Source organism: Pogoniulus pusillus, chromosome 19, assembly GCF_015220805.1.
Source record: "Pogoniulus pusillus isolate bPogPus1 chromosome 19, bPogPus1.pri, whole genome shotgun sequence".
NCBI lineage: Eukaryota > Metazoa > Chordata > Aves > Piciformes > Lybiidae > Pogoniulus > Pogoniulus pusillus.
The window spans coordinates 17,895,778-17,914,650 of record NC_087282.1 but is presented as its reverse complement, the minus strand read 5'-3'; the positions used below and the strand labels follow the sequence as shown (position 1 = coordinate 17,914,650).

The following is an 18,873-nucleotide window of genomic DNA, read 5'->3' as shown; positions in this document are numbered from 1 at the left end:
ACTGGTGGAAGAGATGTGGGTTTTGACTGTGCTGGGCAGCTTGGGACTGAATCTCAAAGCAGCACACAACAAGACCCTTGAATTTTGAGTGCTTCACTTTTTAGGGCCAAAGATTTTAGAAGCCCACTACACCAAGATTCAAAACGTGCTAAGTAGCACGAACAAACAATAAGCAAAAAAAAACACTTAAGAACTGTTTAAAAATGAACTAGGGTTAGTTAGGAACTGATTTGGTTCAGATGTGGTTTCTCATATGATAGTAACAGAGCTAAGGGAACACAATTATTCTGCCTGCACAGCTTATCTGAAAGAGCATTTTCTGACCAACATAAACCAGCTCCTGCCAAGGAAGATGGTGCTGTAGGAGTAGATCTTCCTTTGACATCCAAAAGAAGTTAATCTCACAAATGTTTCCCTGCCTGCCAATTGCTTTAAAACATTTCTATTTCCATAAAATCCTAAAAGTAATCCAAACCCTCTGTGCTTCAAGCCATGAAAACAACAGATCTCCAGCTAGCACTAGTTATTAGCTATTTCCTACCTTCCTACTGAAAGGACTAATGAAGCAGCTGCTCATTTAGCAGATACTGGACCCATGCTTTGATCCAATCAACAAATTGGGATGCAATTATGCTAACAGTTTAGAAGCTACAATTTTTGTTTCTCCACCAACATCCAGATCCAGGCATGCTGACAATCCCACTGGAACAGCTCTCAGAAATAGCATGTGTCTACTTACACTAAAACAAAGTGTTAAAAATACCACAGTTAACTTTATTGTCCATTCACATACTCTGCTTTCAACAAACATATTTGTACAGTCATGGAAAGACCTGGAGAATTGTATACACCACTCTTCATGCTACAACCACCCTAAAGTGCTGGCTTAACTTTTTTACTTCTGTTGAAGTCCAGAAGAATACTTGACATGTATCTATAATAGATGCATATACATATATACACACACACACATATATACACACACACATATACATGCATGCATCTAGGGAATTGCCACAGTTTACCAAAATAACCTAGCCAATGCAATGCACTTTTATCTGCAGTCTGAGCATGAAACCGTGGATGGAACCCATCTGCTGGCAGCAGAGAAGCAACACACTCTGAGCAGCAGCAGCTGTTACTCAGAAATTGCCACTCTCAGAATAAGTCACTCTTTGTCACTCTGCAGGGAAAGCAAGTATTGTGGGAGCAAAGGTACAGCACAAAAACCCGAGACAACCAAACCCAAAGCACACAGTCCAACCCAGCAGCATTAAATTACACTCCTGATTAAAAAAAGACTATTTGGATCCATAGCCCATTTACAGTGCAAGAAATAATTTTTGTCAGATTCAGGTAAAGCTTATCTTTGGTCAAAGTGAGGACAAGAATAACTGAACACACAGATGTTTTTTCTAGCATGATTTAACTCTTCAGAAGTCTGGCTTCCCTGGATATACAGCTATTTTGAGTTACTTAACACTGACTGCCTTCTTTGTGCAGGTGAATTACTGAAGGAGCTTTCCCTTACAACACGGAGGCTCAATGCATAAAGAGATTAAATACAGAAGTAGCTTTAGTAAACACTTGCTGCAAAAGACAAACTTTGTGTGCTGTCAGTAGCTCTTTGCAGAGCTGGCAGCTCTTGAGCTGTCCCATGGTTAGAAATCAGGGTTCACTAGCTGCAAAAGCCTTTTTTACCAAGACAGATCAAAGAGGCTGAAGGAGCGAGAGGCTTCTTTTATCTTACCAACATGAACCTGATGGGAAAGAAATGAAACACAACCACAAACAACTAGCTTCTGGTTTGGTTTAGATATGCAGCATAGAATTGCAAAGGCTATGGCATTAATAACAAACAAGTGAGATACTCTTAATTCTTCACCACACAGTTTCTGCTTTATCAGCATTTCTCAGACTAGAGAATTTTGTCCTCTCTTCCGATGTTGAGAGAAATAATTGGGAAGTTAAAAGCAGGTGAATCCTATCAAAACAGGCTGGTTTTATATTATCATTTGCATTCCTAGATCACAGCTTTTTGGTGATCTTGTTAACCTATGAAAGCCATCCAAGGCAACTGCAGCAATCTCTGAACAACCTGTGTTCTAAACCAGTTTTGGAGAGCTTTAGAAACACTCGAGCTTCGCATGGGCCAGTGCTGACAAACTCTAGTTTCTTTCATGGGCACAGCACCAAAGCTGAGACAAAGTGCAGTGGTGAAACTCCAGCCTCCCACCCTCACTTCACAGTTGAGCTCCAAGCAAAAGAGAAAACACAAACAGAAAAAGCACAGGACACACTTCCTTCATCAGACTGTTGCCTTTTCCGAGCAGTGAAAGCTCTCTTATCCTCATGAATAAAGACATAAAGACAAAGCACAGCTGTTTATCACACATTAGCAGTACTGATTAATTTACTGGAAGAATGGGATGTTCTTCCCATATTATGTTAGTTTATTGGTGAAATCAGGTACTACCTTTACATTCAGAAAAAACAGGAAATCCAGACAGATTCACAAGAAGCTAATGAAAAAAGCCAACAGCCATTGGCCAAGTTCCCAATGGAAGCCCATAAATAACTCGGTGTTCCTTTTCCCACAGTAGTTACAGTCCCTTTTGACATAGCAGCCACACCTTTGCTGTGGTTTCAGCTTTAGCACTCTAAGATGTACACAGCTAGAAAGTTTCTCATATAAAAACATTAAACAGAAATAAAGTTCAGTTCATTTTCTTTACTCAAAATAATCACACTTCTCACGTGGACACCCACCAAACTGGTCCTCAGAATGCTTACTTTCTCCAAAAGCATACACTAGCTTTGAATGGTTCTGCAACTCATCTTCAGGCTCATGGCATGTTCCCCTGTCGTGTTTTGCTGTTTAAGTGAAGAAACTACAAGTTCATTTGTTTTTCTTCTTTTATAAAGGAGCAGGTCAGGCAGTCTGGCAAAAGGAGAAGAGCAGGAAAGGTGGCAACAGATATGTAATTAAGAGATTATACAGACTGATAGCCAGTACGACTTTTTCTTCTTCCAATGATGTAAGAGATAAAGACAAGAATGATAAGGAAGCCAAGTGCCACTCCCACTGCGATTGGAATAAGAAAGTTCAGGTCAGAATCAGCAAAGCATTCTTCAGCTGCAGAAAGAGGGAAAACAGAAGCAAGGGAGAATAAATTAGTAAAGGAAAGTGTTAGGAACCAAAGAAAGTAAGGAGCTAAGAGGTTTTCTGAGAACTTACATTATATTACAGTAATGCAGCCAAAGTGAAATCAGTATTGAATAAAGAATTTATGGAAAGATTAATTTCTTGAAGCATATGCTACACTCATCATTTGTATTGGTAATCTACTTCTTCCATTTGTATGTTTTAACTTCATCTTCCTCTGCTGAGAAGTCTGCTCAGATTAGAAAGGCAAGGAGAAAACAGCAGTCTCTGCATGCGTTAGCTGATCACTGCTCGCAGTTAATAGCAATACAGCAGCAGACAGGCAGGTGTATTATTGCCTTGTCCAAACTACTTCCCGAACCCTCAAGTCACCTGCACTTCTCTAGGTTCTAGACATTGAAATGATAGCAAACCATGTAGCAAAGTCATAACTTACTGGAAGCTACAGCATGGCTGAGATACATATGCTAAAAGCACTGAATGGAAAACACTGAAAGACTCTTTGAGTAACTTTATTTTAATTTCAAATAGAAGGGTTACAAGTTTCAGCTCAGAACGATGCAGATCTTACAAAGAAAATCAACACAGGAGGAAAAAAAAAAACCACAAAACCCAAAGAGGCAACTCTAATGCTACAGTGGTCTTTAATACACAGGTTATGAAACAGGTTATGAACTCCTTGCTGATCTGAACACTCAGGCAAGGAGTAACAAACAACACTGAGAACCGATTCCAAACTCAGTGATAAACCTTAGGCAGGGCTCAGCCTTCCTCCTGTTTGTAAGGAAAGCAGAGCTCCACATGTGTGGTGCCAAGAGATGTTTAGCAAGATGTGACAGTGCGTGTGTACTGCTCGAACAGTACAAGGGGGCTGGGCTTACATGCTTTTAGTGAAGCTGAGCTCCTTATAGAACTTCTTTGAGCTTTTATTAGAGCAGAGCAAGTGCAAGGAACATATTCAATGCATTAACAAAAGCTAGCTACAGTTTCAAGTGAGTATTTAAATCATTCGAGCCTCTAACAGCCTTAATTAGGGGAAATTTACTCACTACAGTCCAGTACAAACTTGCCACTACCTCTTCACAGAAGTCTATACAAAGCCTTCGGCTAAGAGGGAAGAAACTGACAGTTTCAGCAGCTGAAAACACTACATTCAGACAATTTGAAGGCACCTACTGCTAAGTAGAGATATATTTGTAAGGGAAAAAAAAAAAGGATGTACATACCTTATACAGAGACACTGAGCTATTTCAAAACATCCTGACTGCCCAGAAAGTATCTCAGAGAATTGCATTTGATGTTTAGACACCTTTGTTCACTGAAGATCAACATACACAACTGAACTATGACATGCAGGATAAAGGTCACTGAGTATCAATTGTTGGAGAAAGGTAGCAGGCAGTAAAGAAATTCCCTTCACCTCTCTGTTCAAGGAAGCAGACTGCTGCAGTACACACACCAGTATGGCACTGTTACAAGGAATTCCCAGGATAAAAGACATTTAAAGTTTCATACCAGGAACATGCCATCCTTTACCTCTCTCTGGTTTGTGACTGTTGTTGGCACACATTTATCCAGGTACAATGGTTAGAAGCTTCAGAGAAGCACCTTCAGATGCTGAATCTGGTCACTGTGCATCATGACAAGCAGACTCCACGTTCAAGCCAAAAAGAAGAGTTTTTTGGACGTACTGGTTGAACGTTTCCATTAAAAAAAAAATCACCAGAAATGTTGACCACTGACATTTTCATTCCCAGTATAAAAATCTATCTTCCCTTCTGGTTCCAATCATGAGACACAACTGGCAGCCCAGAATTGTGTGGCTTTACTGGTAGATGATATACAACAGAGAACACTGTGGTAAAGAAGTTTTCTTAAAAAGTCATGCTTTCTTTTTAAAGAAAAGCCCAGGCAGGATGAACAGAGAGGATGAAGCTACTGCCCAATACCCAGAAGGCTCCCTAACACTGTCCCACTTTGCTGAATGCAGAGACTGATTTAATTTTCCAGGATGACTGCAAGAAGAAACTGAACTGTTCACAGCTGTACATCAGTTTAAGATGGCTGGCAAACTTAATCATAAAACACCATGTCTGGATGTGGCTACAACTGACATAAAAGGCTTACAAGGAAATTGCTACTGATGGACCAGATTTACAGCATCTCTGTTAGCTCCCAAGCTGCCTTTGCTGGCAGACTGTACCCAAGCACACTTCGGAATGTGCTGCAAAACAAAGCATTAAGGCACAGACAGAAGCCTTCGAGAAGCACCTCTACCTGCTATAGGACAGAGTCTCAGATATAGACTGATTGAAGTTGACCTTAGTTTATTTTCTGTAAAAAAAAAAATACAAGATGTCTGTTTTCAAATCAGTTAAAAATCTGAACAAGTTTCCTTAAGAAACAGAACAATCTTTATTATTTAGAGCATGTTGAACAAGTTGACAGTTCCCTACGGAGCAATACATAAAGGAAAATTAGTGGGTTTATAACAACAGGCAGTCAGGTGAAACTTGGCTGTTTGTTGAACCAGTTACCTGCACATCAGTCTAGGAGTACTTCACTGTGAGCCAATATGATTGTAAATGAAGATTAAGTTGCCAATTTTGCAAAGATACTTCCAGTATTGTTCTGTTTTGAGAACAGTTTGTACTAATATTCTGTAGATTCACTTGGAAACTGTGCATGGTTAAAAAATTAGCCTGGTCTGATGATGAATACAGCAAGGTAACTACTCCTGAACAGAAATGCACTTGTAACTGCTGCCACTAAACATCAGGCAAAAAAAAAAAGAAGCTAAAGATCGTTATGAACTTCTGCATTTGAGGATCTATTAATATGAAAGTCATTGAATTGTTTTTTAATTAAAATGGAAAGTCTTGAAGCTCGTTTCAGCATTAAACTTCTAACAGTTCCCCACTTCCATTAAAATTAAATTTCAGTAACTGATGCAAAATTCAAGCTGTAGGCTACAGTCTGGAGTAAGCATTAGCCACCCATATTTGCTTCCTTGGCTAGTGTCAAGATAACTGTTATACAAAAGAAAAACAAATTACTGAAAGAGATGTTATTTTATGATCTGTATACAAACACGCCACAAATCTCTACAGCCCTAGAAAACACCGATAAAACACTAAACCAGCTTGGACACAGGTTAAACTTATTCTAAAGGGGGAGACAATGTTATGTGCATTAAATAACTACTTCAGGGAGCTCATGTTATGACATATGCAAAAAAGCCACACTTACCTAGAAGTCTAAAAGACTTGTTTTTTCCCCATGCAGTGAGAAACATGTATTACAGCACAAGGAGGTCAGAGAAAGTTGTGCAGCAAGGGTTAGTCTCTACAGAGCTGCAGTTTAAGAACAGTCCAGTTGCACTGCATTTTTTAATCTAATGATCCTTTCCATACAGCAAAGAAAAATAGGTGTTGTAGGTCCATCTCAGGCTTGTTTGGCTTTTTCATTCTTGATGTTAATAAATGCTACACAGCAGTCAAACTCAAAGTACATTAAACATTAAGAATGCCAATGGTGGGCAGTTCTAATGTGAATTTTGGTTGGCAGAGACCCATTCAAGATGAAGATTTAAAGACAGCTCAAGCTGCAGCAACAGATACTGGCTCAATAAATGAAAGCATCTTTAAACAATGGTGATTCAAAAGCACAAGACAACCAGTTCTGTGCAGAGTTTGATATAAAGTTAAGTGCACTTTAAAATTCTGGAACATTTAGAAAGGTTATTCCCTTTAAACTGATGGCAGCAAAAAAGCTTGCGTTAATTTAGCAGAACTCTGCCTCAGTTGAGTATTTTAGATGATTGCCAAGTGATGAATTCAATGCCTAGCAGTATTTTTATGTGTGTGAAAGCACTTGAAAACAGCACTGAAGTCTTCCTACACATCCACCATTTGGCAAGTACAGGTTATCCATTTAGTTTGTGCAGTTGGGAATATAGGAATGATTTCTGAAGCCACATCAAGGCAGGAGTAAGCTACTCAAATTTTGTCAAAGCTAAGTTACTGCTGCCACTTCAAAAGATCACTTAATCACCAGCCTAAAGTTAATTCTATGAAAAACAAAGTTGTTACTGGGCATTGTCCAATCCTTGTTAAATATGAGTCAACATAGTGACTAACGCTGCCAGCTTAACCCACAGTTATGACAACTAAGGAACGCAAAGGACAGAAGCAAGTACAAATTCTATGCTATTCTGGGAGTTGTCCAATGCACATCAGTTTAGAACATGTTCTTGTTTCAGGCTACAATTTGTAAAAAGCAGAAATAAATCCTAGATACTTTAGGGGTTTTGCAAGATGAAATCCTTAGCCTAGCAATGCATCCAATATTTGACATCTTCAAAACAGCTATGAAACCCACGTCGTCTTCTTACAGCAGGAAAAGTAAAACCGTAGCTCTGCTTCATCTGAGATAAACATTCTCTGTTTCTCAGCTTCAATTAGCTGTGGCTAGTAATTACTCCTAAGTTTTAGGTCTTTTTTGGACTTCAGAACTTGCACTTGCTTTGTTTAGAGTGAAATCAGAACAGGAATCACATCTAGATTCACAATGTTTGATATCCAGCATAACTTTTTCTTCTGCCAATTATGTAAGCAACCACTATGATGGCAATCAAGCCAGCAAGTGCAGCACCAACTATAATTGGGATTAGAATGCTGTCATCATCCACCGAACACTCCAGGGCTGTAGATGAGAGAAAGGTTGCAACAAGGAATAAATAAAGACACAATACTTGCCAAGTGTGGTATAAAATTCTGTTTTCCTCAATAGGGTGCTCAAACATCAAGTATTGTTACATCTTTCAACTAGAGACAAACAACTGCAGAGGTCTCACTGGCACACCCAGCACACACCAAGCACTACAATCACTTGCAACATTTGGCTAACTACAGTAACCTAACAGTGTACAAGTCTGTATGTGCACAAGGTCTGTACTAGCCAAGGGAGCTGTCATTATTCTGCTTTTAAGACAGAACAAGGCTTATCTATTTCATGCTTAAAGCAAGTCTGGTGCATTCACTCATCAAGAATAAAGCCATCTAGATTTAGTATCACAAATCTATCCATACTAGAGACTTGTTACAGATATTCAATAAGAAAGGTAGCTGTAAGTTAACTACATAATAAAATGAGAGTAACTCTTTAGAATCTGTGATGACAAATCCTGCTTACATTGGGGAGCTAACTTACCTCTACCTAAAATAAAGTTTAAAAATCTGCACTCAATCTATTTGTCTACAGATTAGTTAAAGCTGTGCTGCCAATATTAATGTGAAGTACAACAACCAGGGTACACTAAAGATTAAGAAAAAGGTCATTTAAGCCATTTCAGTTTTCTGCAGCAGACAAACATTTTGGAAACTTTCTTTAGTTCTGGTTATTGAATATTGTTTCATAAAGAAGTTCTGTCACTTCATTTCCCCCTCAGCACTCCTATTTCTTAGACAGACAGGAGAAAAATGAAACACCTGATGGTGTGGCCAAAATCTACTTCTGCTCCAGTTTTGTCCTGTTTTCTTATATATTCAAAGTTACAAAAAACTGTGTATCAAGATGATGTCAGACAACTGCAAGGCAATGCTCAAGAACCTCTTCAGTGTCCAGCAGACATTTAAGCAAGAATAAAACTTTATTTGAACTTCAATGTCAGTCTGGGAACTTCATTTAAGATGCAAAAAAAAAAAAAGTGCTCATGCCCCACACTGGTGCTTTTTAGCATGTAGGAACTGTGTAAGCATTGGAAGAATTAACAAAAAAAGAACTCTTACCTGCAGAGAACTTATTCTCCTTCACAAGAAATGGCTGAACCCAGAGATTGAAAGTATTTATTTGAAATTCTTCATTAATCACAAGAGTTTGCTCCTTCCGGCACATGTAGGAACTGCCAAGGAAAGCATCCCACTTGCTGAAATTGTTGTTGTCTGCATGTGAAATGACTAAACAAAGAAGGGGGGGGATGGACAACAAGAGAGCTGTTAATATAATCATAAGTTGAACCTACAGGAGTTAACTTTTCAACACTGACTACTCTGAAAAACAAGGTAGTCTGAAATGTGATTGCTCTGCTTAAGCAAAAGCTAACAGGCATGGAAGTTACTACTGTACTTAGCAGCAACCTATTCTCTACATAGATGCAACATGGGGCTTTCCTTGTACCTGCACTCAAACCACCACTGCAGAGTTACAAGCAGTTTAGTGCCCTTCTAACTGCAAAAGCTGTGACAAAGTCCTGTACGTTTGATCTGGAAGAAAGGGTATTTCAGTTTTTGAAGGGGTGATCTCCTTTCCCAGCAAGAGTTAAGTGGAAGTGTTTGGAAACTGTAGCAATATCTTCAATCCAAGACAGAAACTGTCTTGGGAAAACCAAAAAGCTTCAGAGTTGGTTCAACTGTATTTCACACTTGAAAAAAACCCTGTTAATGAAAACAAAGAAGGATTCTTTATTTATGTGTTTCTCCCAGAGTGAGAGACCCCATTACCAGAAGTTTCAGGGGGAAAACCTCACAACTTCACACTTGCTTTAAGCAACTCTTACAGCCATTTCTGCTTATTACTTTCATTCCTACCAACTTAAAGAAGGAAGTAATAGTACACATGAACAGCACTGAAAAAACTCAGAAGTATTGAACACAGACATTGAATAAAAGCTTTCCTTAAGGCAGATATTATTACTTACCAGAACCATTCAGATAGTTGAGCAGTGTAACATTCACCTCTTTCAGGTAAAATTTTTGTCCACCTCCACTTACATTTTTCTGTTTAAGAAGCAACAACCAAATCTCAGTGTGCAATTCTGCATTTTTAACATCAAGAACACATATTATAAGACATTTGCCACAGTCATCTTTTCTACAACTTAAATCCAATTCTCCATTTGTCCTGAGGCAACCAGCTGGCTAGTTCTGCATTCTATATGGGAACAGTCTGCCACCAGCAAGTGACAGAAGGATTTTACTATGATTGATCATCACTCAATGCTGTTGAAGTGAATACTTAGTATAAAATAAGTTACTTACCACTACAAATGTGAAACCAATCAATGTGCTATTTCCATCATTCAGCTTCAGAGTTGCTGTTGTGTTACCACAGGCACCGTCTGCAACAGTTGTTTTTGGATTGATGTTGATCAGAAGAGGCTGAAATACAGACATACCACATCAAAGACATCAAACCTGCTGTTAGGAATATGTTGTTTCAGTCAGTAGCAGTCTTAGGCGAAAAGACCTTGCTATAAAATTGACAGCAGAAAGACAAAGCCTGGCTACTATTAAAAGCTACTTAAGTTTACATGCTGGTATAAACAAATTACCCACTGAAGTCTTAGTCTGTTGATTTACTACAAGGTTATCTTTGGCTCCCTCTGTGGGGGAAGACAGTATCTGCAGGAACCAACAGCCTTAAAAAGCGAAGAAAGTTCCAGGCTTTTCACGTTAGAGGTACTGTGCTCTCTGCAACAAGTTACATCAAATCCGTGTCAAGTTTTGAAGCTAGGTATTACGGCAGAAAACTACTCTGACGTCAGAGAGGTGCCATATATATAGTACTTCGAAGCAGTTTTGGACAGCCAGCAAACAACTCTGCACTCACTTTTCATACCAAGTAACTACATTTCTACTCTTCTAAAATAGGAGAAGCACCTTGTCCCGGGAAACATTCAGCTGTAGCCCCACAGTTGCCAGAAGACAAGTTTTATTTCCATTTTTAAGAGAATAGTTTCCTGACTCTGGATTCTCCACAGGTTTCGGAGTGGTGGTTGGAACAGGTGGTAGAGTGGTGGTAGATGCAGTAGTAGGCAGAATGGTAGGTGCAGGAGTAGGTGTATCAGCAGGACATCTAGACTCTGAAAAGAAACAGTGACCACCATTTCAGTTCTGAAGCTTTATTAAAGTCTTAAGACTCAGAGAGGTCAGCTCAGTAGTTACCAACGTATCTGGTGAAACAGGCTGAGTGGGAGTCTGGTAATTCCAAGAGTCAGAAGTCTCAAACCAGCACAATGGCATAGTGTTCCAAACTATTTACAGCTACTACTTGCTCTCAAATTCTGCCCCAAATCAAATACCCACTCTAAATCCATGCAGCACACGCAGTACTTGCCTCCAACAGACAGAAGTGAAACACAAGGACAAAGATCACTAAGTGGTGTCATGGTTTAACCACAAATAATTCTGTCCCAGCCAAAACCAGCACACGTGGTTACAAAAGTGTGGTATGGATTTGCTGTAGACAGCACTAGTTAACCCTGTTCAGCCTGGGTAGCAAGATGACAGAGTCATCTTTTGTGTAGTTTTAAGACACGATGAGACAAATCTAAATTAAAAAGCAGAGGCTACCACTGAAAAATGGAAGGCAGTCAGCTAAAAATTATGAAGCTCAAATGATCTAATTCACAGCAGTATTTCTGAAGGACTAACTTTTAAAGTTCCAATTACTGGAATACACTACTAGATGACCACTTTGGCACGGGAACAATCTACTCTGCTACACACTACTAAATCAATTCTACAAGGAAAGACATACTAAAGGACGTTCACGTGAACATTATTCAACACAGCACATCCTCAACTGGTGGATTCTTTATTGTGGGACTCTGGCACTAAGGTGCAACACAAAACAACTCGTTCAAACTGAAAAGCTTACCTTTTTTACTGATTGTGCCGTTCTGAACAAAAGCCTGCACAGTCACATTCCAGAAAATCTGTGTTACATTTTCTGCTTCAAGAAAGTCAGCACTATGACACACAAAGACGTTATTCAGTTGAACTGGACGCATAGTATCCTTTACAACAATGGTAACAGGTCCTACAAACAAGCACAAATATTTTAAAGCCTCACGAACAAGAACATTTATAGGTAGTTATGTTTTCTATTAATTCTGTAAGATGAGTAAGAGATAATTAAGTTTAACAACCCTAGCTTCTCTTCAATGTTTTACCTATGTCTCCTGACCCAAGTGTTAAGTAACCAAGCCTCTAGAACTAGAGAAGCCATTAAAAAGGTGAATCCTTTTACTTCGCCTTTTATTTAAAGAAAAAAAGTACAAAAATCTATTATTAGTAGGTATGAGTACATGGAAAGCCTACCACAGTATTGTTTTGCTTGGTGGAAGGTCACTAGAATTAATCTTCCATATGCCTCTTGTTTTATTAGCAGCCCCTCTCTGATCACAGCTGTTCAAACAGTTAACCTTCTCCTCCTGTTCCACTTACAGGAATTACAGATTCAGTGAAGCTAACTCCGGCATGCAGGCACGATGACTGCTTAGGCAGCATATGGCACAGGCCTTCTAACTTTGAAAAAGCCAACTAAGGTCAGGCATGTGAGATCCAGCACTTGTGGCCAGGACTGTTTTGTAAGCAGGACTCTGCACTGAACATTACCTTTTCTCTTCGCATCAGGAAAAACAGCAGTGTCATTGGTGTTGTAGGTAAATGTGATGAAGTCCCCCTGGTAAGTTTCATTGGTTTTTGTAAAGTTAACACTCCAAGAGTGGCCTTCTCCAAACTGTACTGCCACGAGTGCAGCTTGTGTGTCATTGCCACAGATGCTTCCATTGTGTGTCACATTGGACGACAGATTCAAAGTTGTGTTTTTCTACAAGAAAAAGGTAATTTCAAGGACTCTCACAAATTGCAGCTCTTCCCCATCACACTGCCATAAAGCTGTCAAAGTTGGAATCAGATGGACCCTTGCACAACAACAGTAAGATTATTTCAGGTTACTCTACAAAATTATGAACAGGGCTCTGACTTTGAAAGGCTTCAAGTGCAACAACAGAAATCTAACTTGTCTGTAAAGCTGTAAATCTTCACTATCCTGAGCAGCAATTTACATTTGCTGTTTGGGCTAAGAACATTACTCCACTGACATACAAAAAACACCAAGGCTGACCAGTATGCCACTTAAGTAAGTGCAATAGGCACTTCAGGCTATTTGTATTATTAATTGGGAACTTACACTAAGTTTAAAAATTAGGATTTACAACTAACAACAACTGAGCTAACAGAAACCAAGTGAACCCCAAAACACTCTAGGTAAAAGAGTGTACTGAAACTTTTATCCAGGACAAAACACAGTTCTCGACAAAAGTTATCTCCAAATACTTACATAATCACTACTGTTTGTTTCATAATTTATCAAGAAACTCATCATCCATTTTGCATACAGGCACGTAACATTAGAGGCATCCTTTAACTCTACTTCCACTGCATATGACTGGAAAAAACCTACAAGATAGGATTATTTGTTGTTAAGACACAGCTTTTATTTCATTTTCTAGAACCACTTCAGAGGACAGCTCATTACAAAGTTGTATATTATTTCAGGACTGGATTTGATTTGCCAGGCACTGAAAGCATAGCCAGATTTCTAAAAAGCACTAGGAAGCACAATGAAATCACTGAAGCCAGATGCAAATGGAGAGAATGTTTTATAGTGTATTTACCTGACAGAGACAAGTAATCACAGAACGGCTGGGGTTGGAAGGAACATTGAAGATAATCTAGCTCAAACTCCACTGCCATGGGCAGGGACACTTTCCACTAGACCAGACTGCTCAATGCCTCATCCAACTCGGCCTTGAACACTTCCAGAACTTGTCTGGGCAACCTGTTACAGTGTCTCGCCACCCTCACAGCGAAGGGGGTTTATACTGGATAGATATCCAACATAAACCTACTCTCTAGACTTAATTGAGCATTTGCTCTCTGGTGAAAAACTGAGTAAACTGAAGTGCATGAGCACAGCACTTCACACTCAGCCAAGTCTTGTGGCTCAAAAGACATGCATGGTGTATTCCCTTCAGGTATTCAAAAGCTTCTTTACAGTCGTTGGACTGTTTAACCCAGCGACTTCCAGCAGCGACCTTCCCGCGAGGCCAGTCTGCATGTACACTGCTGTGACCGCGGACCCTAGAAGGTGAGCAGTGCTGAAAGGCTCCACGCAGGTAACCCACTGCTTGGAAGCCCTACTCTGGCGGGCCAGTAGCGACACGCTTTTGTCAGCCGCCACAGCTTGTGCCCCAACCCGGAGAGGGGACCCGGCCAGCCTCCGCCGCCCCTCTGCCCCGGCTGCACAAACAGGGCCAGCACGATGCACCCGGCCTTCGCTCCGCATCTACGGGTGACAAGACGGCGGGGAGCAGGCCGGCACCGCCTCCGCCCCAGACAAGCCGCCCCCGGGCTGCGGCGGCCCCGGGCCCGGAGCCGCTGGCCGGGGCTGGAGCCGCCGTGCGGCCCCGCAGCACCCCCGCCCGTTGCCCAACGCCGCGTCACGTGAGGCGCTGGGAGCGGGGGAAGGGAGAGCAGCCCTGCCTGCTCCCCCCTCCGGCACCGGCCGCCCCAGACACGCCAGCCCCGCACAGACAGCGCCGCACTCACCGCAGGCGCCGAGGAGCAGCAGGAAGAGGAGGCAGCGGGGGGAGCAGCGCGGCTCCATGCTCGCAGCGGCACCGAGGGACGCCGAGAGGCCAGCGGGCGAGGCGAGCGGCCGCCAGCGCAACCTCCCCAGCGGTCATGTGAGGGGCGGGGCGGCGCCGCCCGCGCGCCGCCAATCGCCGCGCGCGGGCTCGATTCGACGTCTCACGGACAGAGCTCTCGCCTCGCAGCGCCTCGGGCGGGCGGCTGGCCGCGCCGGCTCCGGGGCTGCTTTGCCAGGCCTCTGCGGGTCTCTGCAGAAGCAAAGTGCCAGTCGCTTGTCTTGGTCCTTTGCAGTCTCCCCTGAGGGTGCTGTAGGTTGAAAAGGGCAAGCTGAGAGGAGGTACGCGTTCAAGGACACTGGATTTACAGGTTTTCAGCACAACAAATTCAAGAACTGAGATGTTTTCCATGTGTACAAGAAATTAAACGGGGCAGAGATGGCCCAAACTGAGGCGAAGATGGAGGCACTGCACCAGGTTACAGCGCGGGGTCGTGAGGGCCTGGCAGGCCTGCCCTGGGTACTCTCGTGCTGGGGTGGCCCTTGGCGTCTGACCGTGCCCCTCCGGGCTGACACCGCTGCCACCAGTGTTAGCCAGGGCTGCCCAGAGGTGTGCTTGGGCTCTCTGGTGACTGCCTGCGCAGTGACGGGGCTGAAGCTGTGCCAGCGATGGCCTCTGCGGAGCAGGGAGGGACTGGCAGCTGCCCCCGGAGCTGGGATGCTGCGCGGCAGCTGTTCTGGCGCCAAAAATGCTCCGTGGGGGAGAAAGAAGCGGGGAGAAAGCAGCTGCTTGGTGCCAGTGAGAGAGGAAAGAGCCAGCAGGGCGGGGCAGAGGTCAGGAGGGGACAAGGAACCCGGTGAATTTCGGACTGGAAGTAGGTGTGAGATGTGAGGACCGTAGGCTTGCGGCTTGGAGAATGCTGAACTCCAGCACAGAGAATGGAGCACTGCAGAGGCCAGGGAGAGTCCTGCCCTTGGGACTCCAACATTTCTGCAGGCTTCCATTGTAGGGCAAAGTCTGGTTTTAAAAAGGAATCTCTTGGGGAGTTAGGAGCAAGTACAGTAAGACTCTTAGGAGAGAGATGCTGAAGTAGGCTTTAATTAATTGGAGGAGGAGAAAGTGATAGTTTATTGTGGTGTGTGTATGTCAAGGCTGACCCTACCAACAACAGGGGAAACTATGAAGCAGCCACAAAGGCTAGCCATGGCGTTCCTGCCCTTGTGTGGAGTCCTTGGGGAGGTTTAGGCTGGATGTGAGGAAAAAGTCTCCACAGGAAGAGTGACTGGCCATTGGAATGGGCTGTCCTGGGAAGTGGTGGAGGTCACCATCCCTGGAATTGCTTCAAGAGTCTGGATGTGACACTTGGTGCCATGGTTTAGTTGACTAGATGCTGTTGGGTGACAGGTTCGATTGAAGGTCCTTTCCAACCTGATTAATTCTGTGGTTCCACCTGAAGGGAACTGGCACAGGTGCCTCACATTCATCACAGTATCACCAAGGTTGGAAGAGACCTCACAGATCATCAAGTCCAACCCTTTACCACAGAGCTCAAGGCTAGACCATGGCACCAAGTGCCACGTCCAACCTTGCCTTGAAGTGCCCCAGGGACGGCGACTCCCCCACCTCCCCGGGCAGCCCATTCCAGTGTCCAATGACTCTCTCAGTGAAGAACTTTCTCCTCACCTCCAGCCTAAATCTCCCCTGGCGCAGCCTGAGGCTGTGTCCTCTCGTTCTGGTGCTGGCCACCTGAGAGAAGACAGCAACCTCCTCCTGGCCACAACCACCCCTCAGGTAGTTGTAGACAGCACTAAGGTCACCCCTGAGCCTCCTCTTCTCCAGGCTAACCAATCCCAGCTCCCTCAGCCTCTCCTCATTTTTTCAGCCTCTCCTCATGTACAGGATGAAGCCTTCCCAGCAAACCCCACATGCTCCAGCCATTTGAAGGAGTCTAGAGGGTGTTAAAAACAGTGTGCTCTTGTATTGGCACAGCAATAGTCTCCTCTTTCCCATCCAACTAACAAAAGCTAGGGTTTTGGCACTATTTTCCCTAAATGGAGAATCTGGGGGCAGTCCCCACAGCCTGTTGCCTGACTGCTGTCTAGAGGAAGCAAGTGAAACTCCATTCTTCTTTTGCTTAACAGATCTTCTATCATGGGTCAGATGTTGTCCTGTTAGTCTTAGATTCCATGGAAAGCTATTATGGTCAGTACTTGCAGGATTCAAGCTCTCACAAGTATCTGCTGCACCTGATTTATCATGAGTAATTTCTGTGTTGATTGTGGCAGTCTTAAAAAACAGTAACACTGGTTTGATAGTCGTGTTTCAGTAAGATCAAGCTCATATGATTGGCTGCTTTCCTTTAATGATAGAAATGTGGATGACTATTGCTATGATGCAGAGAAAATGCCTTACCTTTTTACTTTTGAGAAGGACATGATGTTGCAGTTGGCATGATTTTGTGAGCCACTGATGGATGGCAGGCTGGTATTATTTTTCTGACCTTAGGTTTACTGCTTGATGTGACACTGAGGACTGTAATGTTTCTGTATGGCATTACATTTTTACTATGGTTTATTTAGTCTCTCGTCAGTGGCTTTAAGAAGGTATTGACATGGAGTGAGAACAAATATGAAAATCCTTGTGATTTCTCTTTGAGGCTTTATTTCATCAAGGAATAAAACTTCAGGCCTAATTTCCAATGTATACACTGTTCTGCAGCTTTTGTTCACATGTTCTTGATGTCCAGCCTGTGCTTAATCCCTTGCAAATCCTTTAGCAGCTTCATCTGGTTATATATGTTGTATGTAATCAAACTTTCCTTAGCCCAGGACTTGAAAAAAAATGATGGATGTGTGTGGTCAGAAGCTAAGTGTACAGTGTTTAATGAAGCACCAAGTAACTTAATGTTTCTGATCTGTGGTGCAGAATACAAAGCTTGTGGTAGAATGAAGAAAGAGGTAATACCCAGGACATGCAGTGATCACTGCCTTTCTCTGATGTATTTATTCACTGCTTTAGGTATCTCTTTAAAGAACAGGACATTTTCTGTGGCTTTGGTGGTGGTGGGTTTGGGTATTTATTTACCTGATCTATCTAGCTATTAACAGGGTTAGGATTATAGCAGAAACAATGATTTCTTTACAGGAGGCGATGAAGCATCTGGTTCATTTCACATGGAAGAGGTGGAAAGATGAAGAGATTAATGCTGGCCAGAGAGGTCACAGATTCACCTAGTGGAGGCAGAGGAACCACAGGGACCTTCTTTGAATCGTGCCAACGACTGTGAGTTACAACTCCTCGCCAAAGTTTCCCTTGTCACGCAGCCCCCTTGTCGCCTGGGGAATACGGCTTTGCTGTGACACAGACGCTGTAATGAAAACTATGTACTTTGTGCAGCACGGTGTGACAGCTGCAGTGCTGCGGGTAGCAGCCTGCTCAGCGGTAGAAGGATGGCTCCCGAGAGCTCTGCCGCGCTAGAGCTGGCAAGCCGCGGATGAGCTAAGCGGTGCGAAAGCAGCGGTTTGGCGCTGCTCTGAGCGGCTGGCAGCGTCCGGGAGCTGTCGGGTGTCTGGAGGAGGAGGTGCAGGAAACCAAACCATTAAAGTGCCGCGGGAAAGTGCTGAGTCAGGGCCGGGGCAATCACGTGAAAGGCCAGGAAAAGAAACCTCGGCAGGGAGGTGAAGAGATCAGAGAGCAGGTTGCGGCGGGCAGCCGCAAAACTTCCTGCCAGAGCTCTCGGAGATGTCCTGTTGTCACACAGCTGGCAACACATCTCTCCAGCTGAGCAGGAAGGCGGCACAGGCTTCGTCACCAGCTTGTTACACAAACACAGCTCGGTACGTGCAGCCTGGTTCAGTCATACGCTGGTTTCCCGGGAAGGCGAAGGCAAGGCGGGAGCTGGCACTTGACATGGTGCCGTCCTACCACAGGCATCCGCGCTGCAGCGGGACGCCGGAGGAGGTGCTGTTGGTGTTGGAGTGCCCACTTGTGCTCCCGCTGCTGCTGCATGTGACTAGAGTACACGCAGCTGGGTTAACGTGGCAGCTGATGATACTTGGGTACTTTGTGAGTCATGCCAAACTACTTCTAGATGTAGGTCTGGTCAGTGTGAAAAAAACCTAGCTAACAGCTCAGAATACTCACTGTGCTTGTAACAGCAAAGTAGAAAAATGTCGGTACTCTCACGTTTGTGTTTTTATCGACCTAAACTGCTAACTCGCTGAGGATACATCTGTCAGCTTCAGATGACGTTATGAAAATCCCCGGCTTTGCA

General features: G+C 43.2%; 1 protein-coding gene and 1 long non-coding RNA gene across 3 annotated transcripts in view; one reads left to right on the top strand and one right to left on the bottom strand.

Annotated features, from left to right (window-relative positions):
• Positions 1-753: 753 nt before the first annotated feature.
• Positions 754-14,722, bottom strand: LAMP2 (lysosomal associated membrane protein 2). Of its 2 annotated transcripts, none has more exons than XM_064159501.1 (9): positions 14,563-14,722; positions 13,292-13,410; positions 12,565-12,778; positions 11,825-11,986; positions 10,825-11,027; positions 10,204-10,323; positions 9,864-9,942; positions 8,956-9,123; positions 754-3,136 (listed from the first exon to the last, which is right to left on the bottom strand). In XM_064159501.1, the coding sequence occupies exons 1-9, from the start codon at positions 14,618-14,620 to the stop codon at positions 2,994-2,996; spliced, it is 1,266 nt and encodes a 421-aa protein (XP_064015571.1). In that variant the 5' UTR covers positions 14,621-14,722; the 3' UTR covers positions 754-2,993. The 2 variants fall into 2 exon arrangements, with proteins under 2 accessions (XP_064015571.1, XP_064015572.1); XM_064159502.1 differs by lacking the exon at positions 754-3,136 and adding an exon at positions 3,663-7,870.
• Positions 14,723-14,841: 119 nt separating this feature from the next.
• Positions 14,842-18,873, top strand: part of LOC135184033 (uncharacterized) — a 26,431-nt gene continuing 22,399 nt past the window's right edge. The window contains exons 1-2 of the long non-coding RNA XR_010305829.1: positions 14,842-14,941; positions 17,745-18,436. This is a non-coding gene — a long non-coding RNA (uncharacterized LOC135184033). The remainder of the gene's footprint in view (positions 14,942-17,744; positions 18,437-18,873) is intronic.